The following is a 19,973-nucleotide window of genomic DNA, read 5'->3' as shown; positions in this document are numbered from 1 at the left end:
GAGGAGGAGGAAGAGGAGAAGGAGGAGGAGAAGGAAGAGGAAGGGCGGCCGCCGCCGCTCGCCCTCCTCTCCCCCCTCGCGGTGCACGCCGGGCGGCGGGCGGCCATGTCGCGGCTCTGGAGCTGGCGGCGCCTCACCGCCCCGGCCCGCCCGCAGGTCTGTGCGCGGCGAAAGGCTGTTTTATTTTATTTTTGTGCCTTGTGATTGGAATTTTGTGCTTGTCTTCCAGCCGGGGGTTGGCGCTGAGAGCGCTGGGCGAAGGTGCAGCGAGCCCCTCTCGCAGCTGGCTCGGGAGCGCGGTGCCCCTGGTTGTGCCCCGGAGCCGTGGGTCCAGCACGGGGCTCGCTGCTGGGTTGCCTTAGGTACCTCTGTCCTCCCAGCCCAAACCTGCTCCTTGCGGCAGGTGGGAGTCAGTGTGTGGCTCCTCATCGCCCAGCTCCTGTGTCTCCGGCTGCAGCTCGCTCTGGTTGCCCTGCCACCGAGGGAAGATGCTCCACAGTTGTACGCCCTGTCTGGGGTGCGGGTGTTACGTGTGAAACCCCGGTGACCAGTCAGGACTGACTGCTTCTCGGAGAAATGAATATGGGGCAGAAAATCCTTTGGACATGCTGGCCAGCCTGTTTGTGACAAAACGCTGATACCAGCTTTCTTACTTGGTGGTTGCAGGGGACTAACTCAGCAAGTCTCTGTTCAGCCCCCAGGGGCTGGGTGTTTGCATTCTCCCAGCATGTTCTCCAATCACTATGATTGGCAGTAATTGCCAAATGAATGCTCATTACTTAATCATTTCTAAGTGAAATTTCTCCAGTCAGTCAGAAGCAGTTGGAGAAATGTGTTTCGAAAGAAATCTATTTCTTATAACAGCCGTACTGTCTTGTGTGACAGCCCCACTGATGTTTGTCCTCTCTCGAGGAGAGACCTGGATGTAGGAAATTTGAGAATGAATATACATCAAACATTAGAAATGTTTTTCTTTCTTTAAAGAGAGTGGAGCAAGCCTCTGAGTATGCCATCTCTGAAGCTTTTTCCCTTCAAGAGCCGAGGTACCCACAAGGGCTTTGTGGTCCTGTGACGAGGTTGGAAACTGTGGAACAGCTGCAAGATCATGATGAGGCCTGTAAGGAAGGTGAGATGAAATACTGCTTGCCACAAGCTGCCTAAATGAACTCTTCTTGATCCAGCACTGTGGTTCTGGTCTGAACAGGCTGTTACAAAGTGGCAGACCAAAAGAAACAGTTCATAGCAAGACAGATTGGAGCCTTTCATCTAAGGGACAAAGGCATAAAAGAAAATTTGGTGGAGTTCAGGGTAGATCTTAATTAGCATACCTGAGAGAATGATGAACTCCCTGTCTCCTGGAAGTTTCAGGTCAAGACAAGGATGAATACTGTCTTTGAAGATCTGGTCAAATACAAGTTGCTGGGCATCAGGAAACTGGATGAAATTACCTGACAGATTTTTGACAGCAGGACAGATGTGAAAATGGAGTGGCCCTGTGTAACTTTCACATCTATGAATAATTTTGTGGTTTTCCTTTGATTCTCATGCAAAGTTTTCCTTGCCAATTAACTAACTAAATATTCTCTTTGTAATGCCTGCAGCCACAAGTACTTACTGAAATTTGAAAGTAAAACTAAAACATTTTAAAAAATAATTTGATTTCCTATCCATGCAAGAAGTACATCTGCAGTGTAGGAGATAGGATTTTAAAACCAGAGTGAATCGTTCTTTTAAAACTCAACACTGAGCTGTACAGAAAGAAATGAAGACAAATCTCCCAAGTGCATCCTCTTCAAAACAAGAGGTCAGCTTTTTAACTTGTAAGCAACAGCAGTTCAACTAATAGCACAGAGTACACATATCTGCTTACCGTGCACTGTCGGAATATATTATGCAGCATAGTGGCTCAAAAGGAGCTGTCTTTGCAGTTGCTGGAGAAGTTGCTTGCTTTCCTCATGATTCCTTATTATTTTTGTTTGTCCTTTTCTGCTAGTGTTTCCCTTTTTGTATTTGCCAATCCCTCGGGATTGTTACAAGCACAAATGAAAGTGTTTTATCTGGAAGTCCATTATTAGAGTATTTAATGGCATTATCTGCACATATTCCATTTTGCAAGGAAAGGTATGGATAAGAGAAGTGCTAGAACTCATTTATTCCAGTTATGAAGAGCTCACATTTCAGTCAAAAAAGTAACTCCGTTCCCAAGTGATAAGCAGTTTTTCTCTCTTATTTTTTATATCAGATATATTTTCTTGTTCCTGAGCTGAGATTATAGAGAACAAAAGTGATTTGAAGGACAATAAACATCAAATCTACGTTTTCTTAAAAAAAAAAAAAAAACAGCAACCCATTTTAAAGAAGTTTAGAAAGGCTTTACTGCCTTAGAAATATCAGGACTCACTGGGAATATCTTCATTTTGTGTTAGAACTAGAGATTTGAGCAGCCGTTTGTCCTGTCTAAAGGCTTACAGCCCCGCAGTGGCTGACGAGATCCCCGCTCTTTGCCCATCCTTGCTGCATGGATGCCTCAGCTTCTTGTAGGGCTGCTCCTGATGCAGTTTGCAGTGTTCTGCTTCAGGAACAGCCTGGCCACCCACGCAGTGAGGCCTGGTGCGCTGTTGAGGCAGCAGCCACATTAGCTGTCCCTGCTCTCGAGTAGAAGCTCTAAAGAAGGAGTTTTTTGCATTTTTCTGCAGAAGAGTATGGAGAATTTGCAAATAAGTCCACAGAAGGACTTTATACCCAGTTGTGTATTAGGCATCTATCTCACTGAGTAGTAGCAAATCCGTCGTGGGTGAATTCCTGTAGTTACATCTTCTGACTGCAGGTAGTCCCTGCTGAAGCTTGCCCCATGGCAGATTTTTAATCTAGTAGTTACTGGAGCTGTGGTACTTGCAAAGGTTAACCTGTATGCTTGAAACAAACATTTGTCCAAACTGCTTCTTTTTGTATTGAACATATGACAACCCTGGCTGTACATGTGGAAAATATCTTAAGTGTCTGCAAGTGCAGTGGTGAAACATTTAAAAGCTATCTGAGTTATGAATTGCTTCCTATGAATTCCGTCTGCTTGATAAATGTTTTTATAATCAAGAGTGGTCTCAATGTCCAAAGAATCTTGTAGAAAAAATTAGGTGGAAAAGAATTCATTTGTGACATATGTGACAGGGAAAAAAAAATTGCCACCTTCTCTTCCTGTTCTTTTGTAGATTAGGAAGATGAGAATTATTATCCCTAGTCCATTTTATGTTGCAGATCAGCTTTCAGTCATTTTAGAATGTGTTTCCTGCATGTGATATAACCATCCCAGAGACAGAGTCATGCTAGCTTACGCTTAGGCATATATTTTTAAAGCTAGTAAAGTCATCATCAGTCTCTTTCCTTGTGATAGCCCGAGAGCTGCTCAGTAGCTGGATGAAGTCCAAACTGCAACTGGAGCTGATGAGCGATGGAGAAAGCGAAGTTGGCTCTGTCCTCCCGGAAAATCCTTCTACAGCCGTTCCGAAGTACGAGCAGTTTGATGGTGAGAGCACAGCAAAGCGGTTCTTGGCTCCCTTTCTGAGCACGTGCTGGGGAAGGGAGATGGGCTGTTGGGCTGACAGCTATGAGTCTCTGAGGCCAGGAGGGTGGGCTCAGGTGAAACGAGTACAGATGAAGATTTTTCTTCCCCAGCTCTGACAGCGGCTCGCTATTGGGCTGCACAAACATCTGATGTCTCCCTTTGTAAAAGAGATTTTATTTCTGTTGCTTTTGGGTATGTGTGAGGCCTGTCAAATTTATACAACAATTTGAGATGCTCAGAGGCAAGGCAGTAAAAAATGGACAAAATGTCGTTGCTGCTCTACTGTGTTCAATGGGAAACTGATTAAGACTCTTTGGGGATAAATGGAGTGCAGTCACTGTGTCTGCTTTCATCAGAAATGCATTCACAGGCTGGGAAAGTGATCCCTTTAATTATGTTAGGCTTCGTGATCCAAGACAGGGGTTTATTCATTTCAGGCTATCTTGAGATGAACTGAGTTCCTCATTTCAGACTTGTGCAGCTCTCTGGAACATGAATTGGAAAGTTCTTCTGCCCAAGAATACCTACAGCATCTTTTGCAGAGCGAAGTTGTGAACTGCAGGATACTGGAAGACCTTAGGCTTGAAGACACGAAAGGAAGACAAAAACTTGCAGATCCACGAATAACCATGGAGCTCAGACACAAGCAGGTGTGCAGGCAGGGCAGCACAGCACAGTTAAAGAAGTAAGATAGAGGATTATAGGATTAGATTAAGCTCAGTGATACTTTCCCAGTGTTCTCTCCCAGCCTGCAATAATCCCTGACTTGCAGGCAAATACCCTAGGATACTTCTCCAAGGTTTAACTGAAAAGTTGTTGTTTCCACTTGCATGTTAGCGTTTCACAGTAGCTTGCATGGGAAGCTTTCACTGTTAAGGTGAACTTCCACTATTTCATCGTTTCAAGTTTTCCCCCTTTCTGAAGACTGACTGGAAAAGCCACCAGACCCTCAGCTCTGAGTTTGCTCCCACCACATAATCTTGGTTTAACCCCGCTCTCCTAACTGGTGTTTTTTGCTGGTCAGAGAACAGCACCAGTCCAGTCAGTGACAGCTACAGATAGGGTTGCGTGCTTCCCACCCTGTCAATCTACAATGAACCTCAAAATCTTCAGCTTTTGGCACCTGCATTGACTTTTGCTGATTTCTTCCTTCCCAGGTGAAAGAAAATCGACTGAGGCGTCAGAAGGCGTTAGAGCTGCAGAGGCAAGAAAAGTCCCTGAAGAAATCCATTCTGTCTGAGGCCAAGCTCCAAATACAGGAGGAGGACAGAAGGAAGGCCCTGAAGGCCAAGGTGGAGGAGGAGGAGATCCAGAGGGAAATGGTGAAGCTGCGAAAGGAAATGGCTGAGAAGAGGCAAACCATGGCAGAAGCACGGAGAATGTAAGAGGGAGAGAGGGGCATGGAAGGCACCATAGGGAAGAACAACTTCTCTTATTAGCTCCTTTTGGTAAACGTAAGAGGAGCGGTGGTCCCAAAGGAAACATTTTCTATTCCTGTCTCCAAACTCTTCCCCAAACCTTTTGCTCCTTTGTTACTGACTTCAGTGGCAGAATCTCTCATTAGAAGATGGGCTAAAGATGTTAGACTCCCTTCAGCCATTACCAGTAGGTACACGCAATCACAAAAGTAGGAGCATGCTTGCACCGCTGTGCATTCTCTCCATCAACTCTGTGGCCACATCCAGCCTGATCAGTGTTTAATACAGCATGAAAACCAGTGCACTGAAGAAAATGCGTGAAATTGCAATGAAAATGCTGGCCAGCCTAGAATAGTCTATGCTGAACGTCTATCGCTTAATAGACTTCCTCTCCTGTGGGAGAATAAAGTGCACTGTTGGCTAAGAATTCTGCAGAGGGATGCTCTTTGCTTCTGCTGAGCTTGGGTTGCCACAGAGATGTGACTTGTAGGGATGCCATTTATTTACTTAGGCAGCCCTAATATCCTAAATCTTCTAATGCGAGAAGATTTATTGAAATGTATTGAAATGTGGGCTGTTCTCTAGGAAGGCTAAGTTAAGTAATCAGCAGCTTTCTAGAGGTCATTCTCTTAGGATTGGCAAAAAAGGGAGTGAGGTCTGTACTACAGCAATTTCCTTATTGTATTAGATCTTGATGTTTGCTCACTTTCCAGGGAGGGGAAGAGACAAGGAGAAAGCCAGAACCTGTCAGTGCAGGAGGTATCTATTACGGTGTCACCGCCCCTGCACCTGAAGAAAGAAGAGCAAGAAAAGGAGAAACAGAGAAAGGCTCAGGAGCTGCTGATCAAGATTCACACCAACAAACAGAGAGTAAGCATCACCGTCCTTTTATCTGAGACTCTGAACTACCTGCCCTCAGGTACTGTTTGCAAAACTGAAGTAAAAAATCCTAGTTATTAGTGTTCGGGTTTTTTTTCTTTCCCTTTTTCCAAGCTCTCCTCCTGATATTAGGCAAGTAGAAAAGCAGGCCAAGAAGTACACTGTAAGACTAGGAATGAGAAATCTGGAGACACCACACCCAGTCTGGGTCACAAGTGTACCCAGTGGAAGATTTCACTTAGAGCTGTGGAAAAGGTGTCACTTCCAGTTGCAAACACAAAGGCTTCTGCAGCTGAGGAACAGGCAGATGTACAGAGGCGGCGGCTCTAGAGCAAGATTTGCTTTCCCCTGAGGAAGGAAGTGGGGAGGGAGAAAGTGGCACAGAAGGGCGTGAGAAGTTCCCTTACTGTGTGTATGGGAAGATATTTGAAGGTTGCCTTGAAGAGCCTGGTACAGGAGCAGGGCGGGTAGGAAAGAGAAGCACTGAGGGCCTGTGCTGACTTCTGAGTTGTCTCCAGGAGTTGAAGTATGCCAGTTTACACACAGTAACGGGTTCCTTGAGCATCCACCCCCACCAGGTATAGGGGAATATTCTGTGATACTGCAGCAGCTTGAGACAAACATGTAGCCTTTAGTAATTCCTAGTAGGAAGCTAATTCTTTTTCCCTGGTTTTTGACTGTTACTCCTCTAGTTCTGAAAAACAGCACGAGCAGTGCTCTGAAGGGAAATAAAAACACAAGTGTCCTGGAGCCCTGAACCCACTTACCTGCTATTGGGAGATTAAGCTGGAGAAACTGGTTGGGTGAAAACAGTAACTGGTTTTTATTGGTAGTTAAACTGTAGGGGAGCTTCCCATCAATCAACTGTTCTCCATGTCTTACCACTAGGGGTATCTAAAGGTGGGGATTTTCCCTTTTTCTCACCCTGAGAGTTTACAAAAGTAAGAGAGATTCCCCTGCTCATTTCTGATGCTGCAGCCAGCTCTGTTAAACATGTTGCATCGAACCCTTACAGTTGGAGAGATTTTTGGACTGAATGATCTTATATGGGTGGTTTCAGCGAAGGGAATAAACTTCCCTGTGTGCAGTATGTATACCATCCATCATGTAATGTTTTTAATTAACAGAACAGTCGTCATTAACGTCTACTTCTCTACATCTAGATTTTTTTTTTTCCGTCAAAGAATCTCAGCTTTAATGGTGATTCTCCCCCGGCTCACTTCATCTCCCCGGTCTGCTGGATGTGAGCTTGGCTACTGTTTAGCAGGACACAGCCTCTTTCCAGCACAATCTAAGCTGTGAAGATAAGCCTAAAGGAAGCTGCAGAACAATTTAGAGCTGGCATAATGTGAAAAGCCACAGCTTAGCCGAGCTAAGCAATAGTGACATTGATTATTTTCTTAAAGCAGAAAAAAATAGCTAATGCATTGACATTTTGTCCTTTTTGTAAGTTTTCATTTGGAGATTTCAGTGACCGAGAGGAATGCAATTATTACAAGGCATTATCACAAAAGGAGAACAGCTGAGTCCTGTGAGTTGACCCACTTGGAGGATCAAAATGAACAGTGTCTGCAGTGGCAGGGCTAGAATTATGGGGTAGATTAGATAGCAAATTGCTGTTCTGTACAATGTAAATCACTCCCAGAGGCAGCGAGTCTAATTACACAATAGGGGAACGGTTTGGCTTCCTACTGGAACAAAGGTGAGCTTAGGTCATGTCATAAATTCACGCTGGGAAGTGTCTTGAGTTTTGTCTAAGTTGAAAAAAATCAGCAACTGGTCCATGGAGCTGTTTGTTAACTCTTCTCCACAGAAGTGCCCTTGTTTATAGAATCTTAGGCATTTTCCAGATTTTGAAACATCTTTCTTACCTCTAGAAACTGTTCCTGAATTCCTCATGCGTTTTATTCCTTATTATACTTGGTGAACTGAGCGTGTTTCACTCAAAAGCATGGAACCCCATGGTGTTCTCTTTCTAGTCTGCCTTTTGCAGAAGACTACCTTTGCTCTGCATTATTTTATTTTACCTTTAAGGTATTTATGGAAAGTGGGGATTCTAAAAAGAACCTCAAAAGCAAAAGTCAGATAAGGGGGATGGTGGAGAGGATTGGCGTTTGTGTTGGACTGTACCTTACTCATTGGTTTTCTGAAACTCTCCCATGCAGTGCATGCAGCGACATTTCTCTGCTTGGTTCAAACTCATTCTGGAACGCAGAATTAAAATGGGGAAAGCCAGAGCCCTTGCTGACTGGAAATGCCAACTGAAGGCCCTGCGAGCCTGGAGAAACTATACGTGGACCCAGAAAGTACAGCAGGAGACACAGCAATTGGAAGTCCATCTCCAAGACCAAAACAGGTAGTGACCCTGCACTGTGAAGTTCCTCCAGCTGCAGCAGTACTCTGTGTGGTGACAAGAGGGCTGTAAAAGGGGCTTGCCAGTTAGCCAGCAGGAGGAAAACAGAGGCTTTTTGAGAAAATTGCTACATTGCCTACATTCTGCTGGAGACCTTGTGGCACAGATGAAAAGGAGGAAAGAGAGAAGCTAGAGCTTTAGCACTTTCTAACAAGCCTGCAACTCTCTCTCTAGGTATTTTCCCTGGAAATCTCATTTTGGCTTGCTCTGGGCCTCAGATAATAGGAGGGTATCTCCTACTTCAGTAGTATTACAGCCGTTTTGACCAGTCCCTTTCATTAAGGCTGTTGGATCAGTTCCCTGTCAGCAGGGAAATATCCTGCTCTTGCAGGTGTCTGGGAGGCTGTGTGGGGAGGCACTGGCACTTCCCCCTCTCTGTGCAGCTGCCCAGGCGTGACAGAGGGAAATGCAAAATGCCAAGTGGGACACTTACTTCAAAGTAATGGGCATCATCTGCCTTCCCATTCCTCCTTGGCAAAACGCTACAGCTTTGGAGGGCCTCCAGAGCTGAACAACAAAAGGACCTGGGAAGTTACGGGGCCTGGACTACTGTACTTGATGGAGTTGTTTCAGGCAGGCTTGGACAGAAGCCTCACTCCTATCGTAACAAAAGTGCTTTCTCATTCAGGAAAAACCAGCTGTCTGCAGAGCATAATCGGCGGCGGCTTCTGCGCTGCTGCTTTCTAGCATGGCACCGCTGGAGCCAAGCAGAGACAGAAAAGCGAGAGCTGCAGCTCAAGAGGGAGGAGACAAAGAGGAAGATGGCACAGCTGCTGGAGGCGGTGTCACTGGGGAAGGGGGGCCTGGACGGGCCACAGGAGGCTAGCAAGCCTAGGACAGCAAAAGTAAACCAGCATCAAGTTTTGCAGCAAGACGAGGTAAAGCTTTCCATGTAGCTTTGTCTATTGGCATCCCTGTAATCTCACAAAGTGCTTTTGTGCAATCCGAAATAAAGAGCAGAGGAAGGTTTTTTGCCCAGGGTGACCCCTAAATACCTGCCTACTGTTCAGGAGGGAAGCCTGTTAAAGAGCAGAGGTAACCATGAAGGACAGTGGATGAGTTTTAAAAATAAAATGATCTCTTATGGTGCCAGAGAACAACCCTTCATGTACTCTGAGTCGCAGTGAGCGTCCCACCCCCAGATCACTTCTGCTGAGAGATTAGTTACATCTTTGATGCCTGCTTAGACTGAAAAAGAATAACTTTCGACTGCATGACGAGATTTTGTCATGGCAGTGCAGCTCTCTGGCTTTTCAGAAGTGGGGGGGGAGCTGTCAGTGAATATCTCAGGATAATGCACATCACAAGGAGGTAGGAGAATCAGGATGCTTCCTTAAATTGTCTTTTGTCAGAGCCTGCCTTTCCTTTCCGTCTATAAAAGCTGTAAAACAGCACCCAGTATGAGAGCTCACACATACAGACATGCATATTACAGTTCAAGCTGTTCATTTGCTTAAATGTCAGTGAAAGTTGATTTCCTATTGTGCTTAAATCATCCTAGACGGCCAGTATTTTTCTTCAGATGTGGTGGAAAAGCTTGTGCTGGAAGGATGGGACTGAATTTGGAGTTTGACCTAGGAGTCAGAAAGCAGAGCTGGCATCTGATGCCTCTTCTGAGAAAAAATCAGGTGTCAGGGAAGGCGCAGCCTGACTCCCCAGTGTGCACCAGTTTCATGGTAATACTTGACCTAAGCTGGAGAAGAGGCAAGAAAGCAGCCCTTTGTAGACTGTTCTTCCATTTGAAAAGAGGCTGTCCAGTAGATCAGCCTTGTAGACCACTTGTATTTCATTTTCAACAACTGTTTTTCCTTTATTCTCAGTCTGAGCATTGCATAGGGACAACAGAGTCCAAAAGGGATCATGGTAATCCTTGAGAGATGAGCTAACCCCTGAGAAATGAACTGTCCTGTGCTGTGCTCCCTGACGAAATGGTTGGGGTAATATGCCTGCCAGAGCTCTTGCCTGATCAGGATTTCCTCCTCCCAGGGAAATGGCACACAGCTTCTTAACAGTGTTTTCCCAACATCCTTCCAGTTATGCGCATAACTGTGTCCCTCTGCCTTGACTAGGAACTGGATGAAGATTGTGTAGCTGAGATTGCCCTACTTCTCAGGCCCCTCACTAGATTTTTCATTCAAGAAACGCTTATTATGTGGAAAGGGCAGAAGAGAGCTTGATTTCAATTAATGCCAAATCTTTCTTTTTGTGTTTTTTTTTTTTTTTCTTTCCCAGCCAACTGAAACATGCCTCGTACAGGAAGAACCCGACCAGACCAGAGACCACTCTTGTTGGGATGCTGCTCACACATCTCATTCCAACAGAAAACCCAAGTTTGCCTGGCAGATCACCCTAAAACATTCAGCCCTGAATGCCCAGCACCAGGCTACGTACAGGAATCAAATAGCCACTCTCCCCCAGCAGTTTCAGGCACCCAGCCCCAAGACAACCCCTGCTTATGGTAGTTGTTTTGAGCACCGTTACGCCTTTCAGCAACGTCTGATTGAGGAGCAGAGGCAGCAGCTTCAGAAACAGCAAGAGCTGATCCTTGAGCTGCAGGAAGATCAGAGGCTGAGCAGAGCAAAAGGAGAGGCAGCACAAGCCATGGCAGTAACCCAGGCACTTAACAACTCTGCTTCACAAACCAGGGAGTTAAAAATGGAGAGCGGAAGACAATCCAAATGCAATACCACCCCTTTGAGGTATAAGCCCCCTTGGTAGAGCAGGATCAGTTAGTCATCATATCTCATTTCTACCCAAGCTGAGCCAGAATTTGCCAGGAACGCTTCAGTCATACTAGTGCTATCTGCTGTTCCTCTTACCTGCGACCTAGCCTCAAGGGTTGCGTTGGTCTCGCCACAGTTCTCATCCTCTGTGTTCTGTATTGACTTGACACCGTGTGATCCATACAGGGTCCACTTAGAAACAGCAGCACTGGAGTGTTACACATAATAGCAGCAGGGATTTAGTTAGGAAAAGAGAGAAACTGTCATACTCAGTATTTCACAACATGCAGCAGCTCAGGGTACTCATCTTCTTTGTAAGGTTGCATCATTAATCCGGTTTCAGGCAGAAGAAATGTATATCAGGGGCCCACAGTGAAAATGTAGCACAGTGAAGGGTAGAAACTACAAGGCCTGTTTCTCGGTCTCAGGTAGTAGGTGTGAGACATGGTTTGACCGAGCTCACTGATTGATGTCTTCACTCTTCCTTTTCATAGCCTACCTCTTTCTCATAGGTCCCAGAACACCAGGGCAGTGACGCAAGGCAGGAGGCCCTCCACCCAGCTGACCTCAGCTCATCCCATACTGAAAGGTATTGTTCTTGGTAGCAAAGACCATGCCAGACCGCTTTGCTCAACAGCTCATCTGGAAACTTCTCTTTCTTTGCCTATGACCAGCACTGTGAGAGTGTGAGCTGTTTTCATGGCCAAGTCAGGCATCTGTAAAACCTGGGCCGCTGCAAGCACCCCAAGTTGATGCTCAGAACGCTGTGGAAACCATTAGTCGTAACACTTGTGACTGTTTCTGGTGTGACAAGACTCTGAGAGAAGCTCTACAGGTCGTTTTGCTGTCAGTTTTATTCCCGTCGCACATCCAATCAACACTTAAACTGAGCGCTCATTTTCACCTACCTTTGTCAGAGGTATTAAGATTTCCAAGAGAACGAAGTGCCAACCCAAGATTTTGTGAGACAACAGTAGGTAGGCTGGGGAAGGAGCTCCAGATCCCTCCCTTCTGTGAGGTAGCTCCCCTTCTCTGGCCATGCTGGAATGGCAGATACACATTACACATGGAAAACAGCCTTGTCGTACAGTGAATTAAGATCAGATTCTGCTACCTCCCTAGCTTATATTCTTCCGTATCAACCTAGGGGTAGTCACAGCCTGCAAGAAAGACTGTCTGGTATGTGATTGTTGTGATGTTTTAACAGTCTTGGGATCACCATACCTTTTTGGCCCTGATTGCTGTGCATTAACAGATGCCTTTCGTTAACTGACTGTGTTCAGCTCCCACGCTACCTAGTACAAGCCATCACTCACTGATTGTCTGAGCTCTGTACAGCCTGGGGACAGTAAGAGTATTTTCAGAGCACTCAAGTGCTTTTCTTTGAAGATCCCCCTAAGTAGTTAAGTGCAAAGTCATCTCAAGATGATTTTCCCTTGGCAGAGAACCCTGGCACAGCTGAAGGGGAAAAAGAACTTGAGGAAACCTATTGTGGTCAAAGCAATTAAACGCCCTTCCAATTATGGATTGCTCCAGCCTGTGCTTTGTTTGTGACTGCAGAAGGAGTAAGCACAGGTTCTCAGGCCCACTGCATGTTCTGTGAGGTCAGACTAACACCTTCAGTCATAGCCAGCAAGACTGCAGCATTGCAACTCATCTCCCCAAAGCAGCATTAAGTAGTAGTTTCTCACTAAAGGGACCAAGTACCGATGTGTCACCGTGGCAGGGATGTTTTTCATCATGCAGTCACTCTAAGTAGTTGGAGCTTCCTAGAGACCTTATTGCAACTGCTGCTAAATCAGGTGCCCTGAGCCCCAGCGCTCATTCAAGGGAATAAAGAGAGAAAACTTCTGGACGGACACAGCGCCTTTTATAATCCAGGCGGTGACTGTCAACCAAGGAGGGTGGAGTGAATCTAACTGGGGCAGTCCTGAGTCTTAAAAGAGTTTGTGGGTTCCTCGTTTGTGAAACTGCCAGCCATAAGAGGCAGCAGAAAGCAAGTCACTTAGTCCTGGCATTGCCAGGTCACCAGGGGACCTGGCAGTAGAGAGAAGGGGTCATCCTTCCCATTCACCAAGCTTGTGCCATTATCCTATAGCTCATTTGCACTAAGACTAACGTCCTTTTGTTGTTTCCACTTCTGTAGCTATGGAGGAGAGAGCAATCCAGCGGGCAGAACGAAGGAGGAAATTAGAAGAAGCCAAACAACAAAGAGAAGAGGAGAGACTGGTAAGGACAGTGGAAAATGAAACGAAGACTCTTTCATGCTATTTGAGTCATAAGAAGTGCTATTTTAACACCATGAAGTTGTGAACCAAGAAGAGGCCCTTTAGCCAAATGAGGAGTTTTATGGCTTGTAAAGAAAGCAGATGTCCAGCGTACATCAAAAAGTGACCCCACTAGCCCTGCCATATCACAGACATTTTGTGTTGATGCTTGCTGTTACAACTCTAGAAGCAGCTTCCCTTACCACCCCTCCGCCACCTCTTTCACGCCTACCTCATGGTTGTAACCGTTGTTGCCAAGGATGGGAAGAGTGGAATTGAAATCCACCTGACTGGACCTAGCAAATGGTGGGTTTTCCCTCTCCTGTCTGGTCAGGTCATGTGCAGCTTGAGGAAGTGCAGTCTGACCTAGTAAAAATGCTGCATCTTGGTTTCTAGCAAATCTCTTCTGAAAAGGGAAGATATTGACAATATTTGCATAGCTAATATAGAAATTCCGTGATATGCATCAAACAGGAGCCTTCTTAGCTTCAAGGCATTAATCTGTTACTGAGAACATCAATCCTAATTTGCATTAGGATTAGAAAGCTCAGAACTGGGGTTCTAAAACAATCAGTGTTTCTTCTCCAAGGAAGAGGGATGTGCATGCATACTAGTAAACTTAAACAAACCTTAGAGAACACATCAACCATAGGGTGGGCAGACAAGCATTAGGTTAGGTTTCCTCAGCTACTGCTGCCATGATCATAGAGACTGGAGGAAGCACAGTCATTATAATCATGCATTATCATGTGGGTTTGAGACCTTTGATGCATACGCCAAGAACAAGAACTTTGTGGAATGAAAGCAGGCTGGGGTTTGCAAGGGGAACGGGTGAACATTCAGAGAAAGATATTGTATGTACACATGTACCACATATAACCAGTGCTGAAGTAAAACAGCTTCTTTGGTCTTCAGTGTTTGGGGAAAAACGTATGTGAGCACCTGTAATGCTCTTTAACATGCAGATGTAAAACTTCAGAGCAGAGCCCAGAGGTTCACTACTGACTTCAGCAATCATGTTATCAATAAGTAACCTGGGGTATGGTTTTAAGTGTTTTATTGGAAGAGTGGGCAACTACTATAACTTAGGGCAAAGAAAGATGGCCATATATAGGTAGTAGAAGGAACACTTCCTTCTCCCCCTCTTTCACAGTTCATTGTTCAGTGTAGATCATGTCTAGTATGTGACAAAGTCTGCCTCCTTCTGAAGTTTCAGGTTCTGGACAGTACTAGAATACTGCTTGTCTGAGAAAGTTTAGAGGACTGTGTTCTCCAAAAAGGTTGCATATGCTGAACAAAATTTTACCTTCCTCCATTTTCTCTATTTCAAGGCCCAGATGAAAGCTGAAGAGGAAGCACGTCAGAAGAAGGAGGCTGAGGAAAAGGAAGCTCAGCAGGAAAAAAGACGGGAGGAGAGGAGGCTACAGAAGCTGGTGACCAAACACCTCAGCTGTCTCACCCACCTAACAGGGATAGGGAAGAGGAGCTGTTACCCACTAGCACTGAGTCAGCAGCCAGGGGTGTGAACTGAAAGCCTTTGTTAACACAGCAGTGCTCCACTGCACAGCACCAGCTGTATCAGCTCACCACCTCCCCCTTTTTTAGGGACATTAGTAAAAGGGCTGTGGCCCGAACGTGCTGTGAAGCATGTACTGTCCCCATCTCACCAGCCAGACTAGAGGTCCCAGCTGGTGGACATCCACTGCCGAGCTACAGCCACGTAAACCCCCGCAGTGGCAGCTTGTCTGGGCCACTTTCAGGCTGCTCCTTCCACCTGCATCCTCTTCCAGCATACACAGTGATACCAGTCACAAACACACAACTTATCAGTAAACAAGCCTGAGAGATCTATCAAGGGCAGCCTTCCAGCTGAAGAATTAGCGGCATCCTTTCCTTGGAGCTAACAGTATCCAGCAGCCTAGGAATAGCCCCGTGTCATTCTTGTTACTTGCAAATGAGCTATACTAATAACCCAAATAGCACCACACTTGAAATCCTACTGGAATTTGACCTACAAGTGCTGTCCTACTTGCACTGAGTGTTTTAGGATGTTTGACCTTCATCTTTGAGTCTCAGTCAAAAATATCGTACGGTTATATAATACCCACATACCTTCCCTGCTATTTAAGCTAAATTCCATGCATAAACTCAGAAGCATTTTTGTACAGGTTTTCAGTCTAATTTTACAGACATAGAAAGCTACCCTTCTGGAGCTCACCAAGGAACCCTTCCTCACATGGATGAAGGCCCATCAAAAGAAAGTTGTTGCTATATCAGCACTGCTGGTAGCCACAGATTACAGGGACGGTGATTGTAACACCAAACTGTGGTGCTGAGGGAAGGCCATACATTCACACAGGGCCTACGAAAACGGGTTCTAATACGCTGGGTCATGCCTGATCTGCACTGCTAATGATGGTGCAGATTCCCATTTCCCGTGAGATCAGGACCTTCAACTCCAGTATGACAAGCTTAATGTTCATTTCATGCAGGCTGAATTAAAACTCCTGCTCTTTGTATTGTAGAAAGAGCTGGAGAAGCAGAGGAGGCTGGAAAGAGAACAGGAGCTCCAGAAAAAGGCCAAAGATCACTATGAGAGCATCCTGCTGAGAAAATTGGGAATGGTGCCATGGAAGAGGCTGAGGGAGCAAGCCAAGGAAAACTTGGTGGTAAGTGCTGAGGATAAAGCAAAGGACTGGCATCATGGGAGGAAGGGAAAAAGAATGGATGCAGAAGGTAGCAGAAACCTTAATGGGCTCTTAAGCCAGGTAGAAATGGCAAAGCAAAAATTCTCCTTGCACACCCTGCCCTACATTAGTGCTTTAAATCAACTCATCTGACAATAATCACGAAAGGTCATCAAAAACCCACAAGGGTGGCCTCCTCATTTATAGCTGATTAAACAGGAACCAAAAGGACAGAGAAAGGAATGAATTTCAGTCTAATGAGAAGTCATCTTTTGTTAGCCTACACTTGTCTGCAATATTAACCGCCACTTGACTCGATGCCAGTAACACAGTGGGAGTTAGTTTAGTACGATACAGCCAAAAAAATAAACTGAAATTATATGATGTGAGCCTGCCAGTTCTTTTGCACCACAGCAAAGCTAATCAGATAATTCTAAGGCATTGTATTTAGTAGTTAACCCCAGCCCATCACTAGGGCTTTCCTTCTACCTGGAGTCAGTGCTGGAGCGCTGTTGGCCGCTGCTAGAAGTACGATACCACAGGTGACAATCCAGGGATCTGTTCTGGCCTGGCCATGCCTTCAGTGCAGAAGAGCTAGTGGCTTCTGAGACCGTGACATACAAATACTGCTAATGAAACATTTCTGTACGTGAATGAGTTGGCGTGCCTTATCAGAAGTAGACTAATAGTACTCAACTGTATCCTGAAAATGTAGCCAAAGCCCAAGGCTAAGCTGGCAAGCTTCCATTTAAGTCACTGGAGCTGCAGCTACTGAAGAGCTCAACCAAATGCACATGGGCATCCGGCTGGGATGAACTAGGGGATAGCAGCTGCTCTCTAAGTCGTCCTGCTGTCCTGCTGTTCAGCTTTAAGGAGCAGTTTGGACTGAACTGTTAGGCCGTGCCTCTGCTCCATTCACAACAGGTCAAACCGCACGTCTAGTTCAAAAGGATGTTCTCTAGGAGTGACACAGCAGTGGTGTGATAGGGAGACTGGTCTTGTTCCTTATGCTGCCTCCTCTTTGTGGGAATTTAATGCTGTAAGGTATTCCAGCTGTCAGACACCTGCATTTAGAGGCCCCCAAGAGCTGAGGTAATTTTCTAGAGTAGCCAGCTTTCAGTAGCTGAGGCTTTTGTAGTCGCTAGTCCAGATAACTAGCTGCCTTCTCTCTGCCTTTGCTCAGGTGGCCGAGAAGCACCACTGCCTGGGCCTGCAGAGGAAATGCCTGATGGCTTGGCTCCAGCACACCCAGAGCAGCCTTTCGGAGAAGGTGTCTCGGGCTGAGGACTTCCATTGCCACACGTTGCTCAGACGAGGCTTCAGGAACTGGCTAAAGGTTTGCCTGCACCCCAGTGGAGAAGCAATACCAGGGGAGCCAGCTGCTGCCGTGCTTTCCCTTCACCACCACTCCACACACCTACAGCCCCAACTTTCCTGGCTTGCTCTGTCCCTATTCCAGCACCACCACATTCCCTTCCACAGAGGCCTCCTTCAGCTCTCCACCCTCCATCATCCTCCACAACCCAGGACGCTCTCCTACATGCTGTTCCCCACTACCACCTTCATGCTTTCCCCTTGCTCCCCGTTGATTTTCCTCCACTACTGTCCCTGTTGTCCCTCAGAGGCACTGTCTCAGCACTGCTCTGTATGTGTTTATTGGGCTGGGGGTGGGAGAAAGAAGCCATTCTCACCTCTTTCTGCTTTCCTTCCCTAGTACAAGGATTATCTGTCCAGTCTAGAAGAGAGAGCGAATACCCTCCGTGCAGCCTGCCTCAAGAGGAAGTTCTTCTGGGCATGGTTTCATCTGGTCATGGAGGAAAAAGACACCTTAAGGGAGAAACTGAAGATTGCTACTGAACATAGAGACAAGTAAGTGCATTCCCTTGCCAACAGTTCTTTTTACTTGGGTTTAATTCTACCCCATAGAATACTTTAGGGACTCTGCTCTTGACAGAGCAATGATCTGCTCCCCAGGAACATGTGAAAGGGATTGTATACAGTTGGTATTTTGTTTCTGTCATGTGCATAGACAACATCAGCATAAGGTTATGGTAGAAATTTCCAAACAGCCTGGAAAAGGAAGTTTAGTCATATCCTTCACAGGACTTTTAAATCTGCTGAAAGAGAATACAGTGAAAGCAGCTAAGTGGCTGAAACTTTCTAAGCTGATTAGCAGATCTGGCTATGCAGCTTCTGCTAAAAGCTGCCTTAGGAAAATCTTTAAGTACAATTATAACAAGCAGAAATTGTGCAGGAATTACGCTGTATTGTTTTGTCTACTGTGGATGATTTGGTTTACAAATCCAAAGTTGATAAACTTAGAAACCCTACTTAGGGAATTTTTTGTTTTCTGCGATCATCAGCCTGGTTTGGCAGGAAGAACTAGAGCAGACAGTTCTATTGATCACAGCTGGAGCTGGATGCACCCAGTTCATTGTCCCATGACTGCATTCACTGTGCATTTTAACAGGAAGAGCTATTATCGAAGTCCAGCAGAAAACAAACATGTTCACCTCCCTGACCATGAAAGCATGTCAGTTGCATGCAGTCATGAGTAGGCTGTGCCTGTGCTATGGCCCAAACAGGACGTGCAGCACCTCAAAGGAAGAATTAAATGAAATTCACCTCATATGGGGTATAATGAACCTGTTCTAGCTTGCTTAGTCTGTAAGGTCAGAACAGGGCCTGGTTTAACCCAACAAACCAGAGGAGGCAGGGAGAATTCAGCCGCAGGAAGAGACTGGATTCATTCTACAATACGACCTTACATCAGGAGCATAGTCACGTTGTTCCTCTTTACCTCCTCCTCCTCCTGGCAACAGGCAGTTCAGCCCTCGGCACAGTGCACTGCTCTTTAGAAGGGCCTGTTGCTCCCTGTTGCCATATGGGAACCCGGGGCAAGGCACCTTTGGTGGGGTGCTACAAGTCAGGTAAGAAATAGAGCCCACCTGCCCACGTCCCCAAGTAGTTGATCTGGACTGAGCGAGTCTGAATTTTACATTTGTGCTTCTCCTGAAGGAACTGTTTTGGGAGACTGCTTATTCTTGAAGAAAGAAGTATTTCAGGGGAATTCCCTCTCAAATATGTTTTGATTACCTGGCATGTTATGCATACATCTTAGTGTCATCACTTTGTTCTGTGCTTCCCTCATTTCTTTTAGGAGACTCATGCTGAATGCATTCAAAGCTTGGAGGCAGTACCCATTACTGATGAAAAAGGAAAGGGAGAGGGAGGAAAGGAGGAACCAGCTACGAAGGAGAGTAGCTGAAATTCTCCCTGACTTCCAAATGTAACAGAAGAAACTGGCCAGACCAACCCACGTGCATATGGAACCTACTTGGATGATTTCATCACTTTGACTTGAGGAGGTTCTTGCCCACAAGGTCCTCCCAGTTTGAGGTCTCCACTGGGAGGTCTGGGCTGGGTGGCAGCGAGCCCTAGGTAACCAAAGGCTAGCCCAGGGTGAGCTTTAGCCCAGGACCCTTTCTTCACGCAGAGCTGCGGCACTGACAGTAACCCTCCTCCATCACAGGAGGCACGGAACTGAAATGTACCTATTAGGCAGAAACCTGGTGCTTTTCTGGTGCCAGTACTCTGTAGGGCGACAGCTTGATGGTAGAGCAAACAGACTTCACTGTCAGCTGATCCCTGCTAACCCCTACTGTGAACTTGGCCACCCAGAGAACAGCTTCTGGCTAACTGAGCCAGGGAAGCGTGGATGAGAGAAGGCGAGGGAAGAGCTGTTTATGCAAATTGTATTTACTAACAGTCCAGGTTACAGCATCACATGCAGACAATCTAAAACCTGGACTCTTACAAGGCACAGTCTCGTTTACTGTGCTGGCCAGTTCACAAGCGCAGTGCTTTGATTTTGGGTACAAGTGGTTATTCCAAGTTCACGATCCTCTGGCTTCGCATCCATCATTTAAACATTTCCCATGCTGGTCAACTGTAGTATTTGAAGATGGATTGTGCAAGTCTGTCTAGGCCCTTCCACTTGAGCCAACACCTCAAATAACACCAA

General features: G+C 46.0%; 1 protein-coding gene across 3 annotated transcripts; it reads left to right on the top strand.

Annotated features, from left to right (window-relative positions):
- The first annotated feature begins 23 nt into the window (after window positions 1–23).
- On the top strand, window positions 24–19,699 carry CCDC191 (coiled-coil domain containing 191). 3 transcript variants are annotated; one of them, XM_067003477.1, is made up of 16 exons: window positions 24–156; window positions 985–1,126; window positions 3,392–3,523; window positions 4,034–4,212; window positions 4,720–4,943; window positions 5,694–5,850; window positions 8,025–8,215; window positions 8,901–9,150; window positions 10,505–10,971; window positions 11,508–11,584; window positions 13,142–13,224; window positions 14,594–14,695; window positions 15,788–15,931; window positions 17,133–17,285; window positions 17,664–17,818; window positions 19,110–19,699. In XM_067003477.1, the coding sequence occupies exons 1-16, from the start codon at window positions 106–108 to the stop codon at window positions 19,240–19,242; spliced, it is 2,640 nt and encodes an 879-aa protein (XP_066859578.1). In that variant the 5' UTR covers window positions 24–105; the 3' UTR covers window positions 19,243–19,699. The 3 variants fall into 3 exon arrangements, with proteins under 3 accessions (XP_066859578.1, XP_047913869.1, XP_066859590.1); XM_048057912.2 differs by having other exon boundaries at window positions 11,490–11,584; XM_067003489.1 differs by lacking the exons at window positions 24–156; window positions 4,034–4,212 and having other exon boundaries at window positions 987–1,126; window positions 11,490–11,584.
- Window positions 19,700–19,973: the final 274 nt, after the last annotated feature.

Source organism: Anser cygnoides, chromosome 1 (genome assembly GCF_040182565.1).
Source record: "Anser cygnoides isolate HZ-2024a breed goose chromosome 1, Taihu_goose_T2T_genome, whole genome shotgun sequence".
In the NCBI taxonomy this organism is placed as follows: Eukaryota; Metazoa; Chordata; class Aves; order Anseriformes; family Anatidae; genus Anser; species Anser cygnoides.
The sequence above is the reverse complement of the archived record's forward strand: the minus strand, read 5'-3'. Positions and strand labels throughout refer to the sequence as shown.

Excerpts from the sequence above, each read along its gene's own strand:
- CCDC191 (XM_048057912.2), top strand. The coding sequence starts at position 106 with ATGTCGCGGCTCTGGAGCTGGCGGCGCCTCACCGCCCCGGCCCGCCCG. Across the intron at positions 3,524-4,033 it reads GAAGTACGAGCAGTTTGATG|ACTTGTGCAGCTCTCTGGAA; the intron begins GTGAGAGCACAG and ends TCCTCATTTCAG. Across the intron at positions 4,213-4,719 it reads TGGAGCTCAGACACAAGCAG|GTGAAAGAAAATCGACTGAG; the intron begins GTGTGCAGGCAG and ends CTTCCTTCCCAG.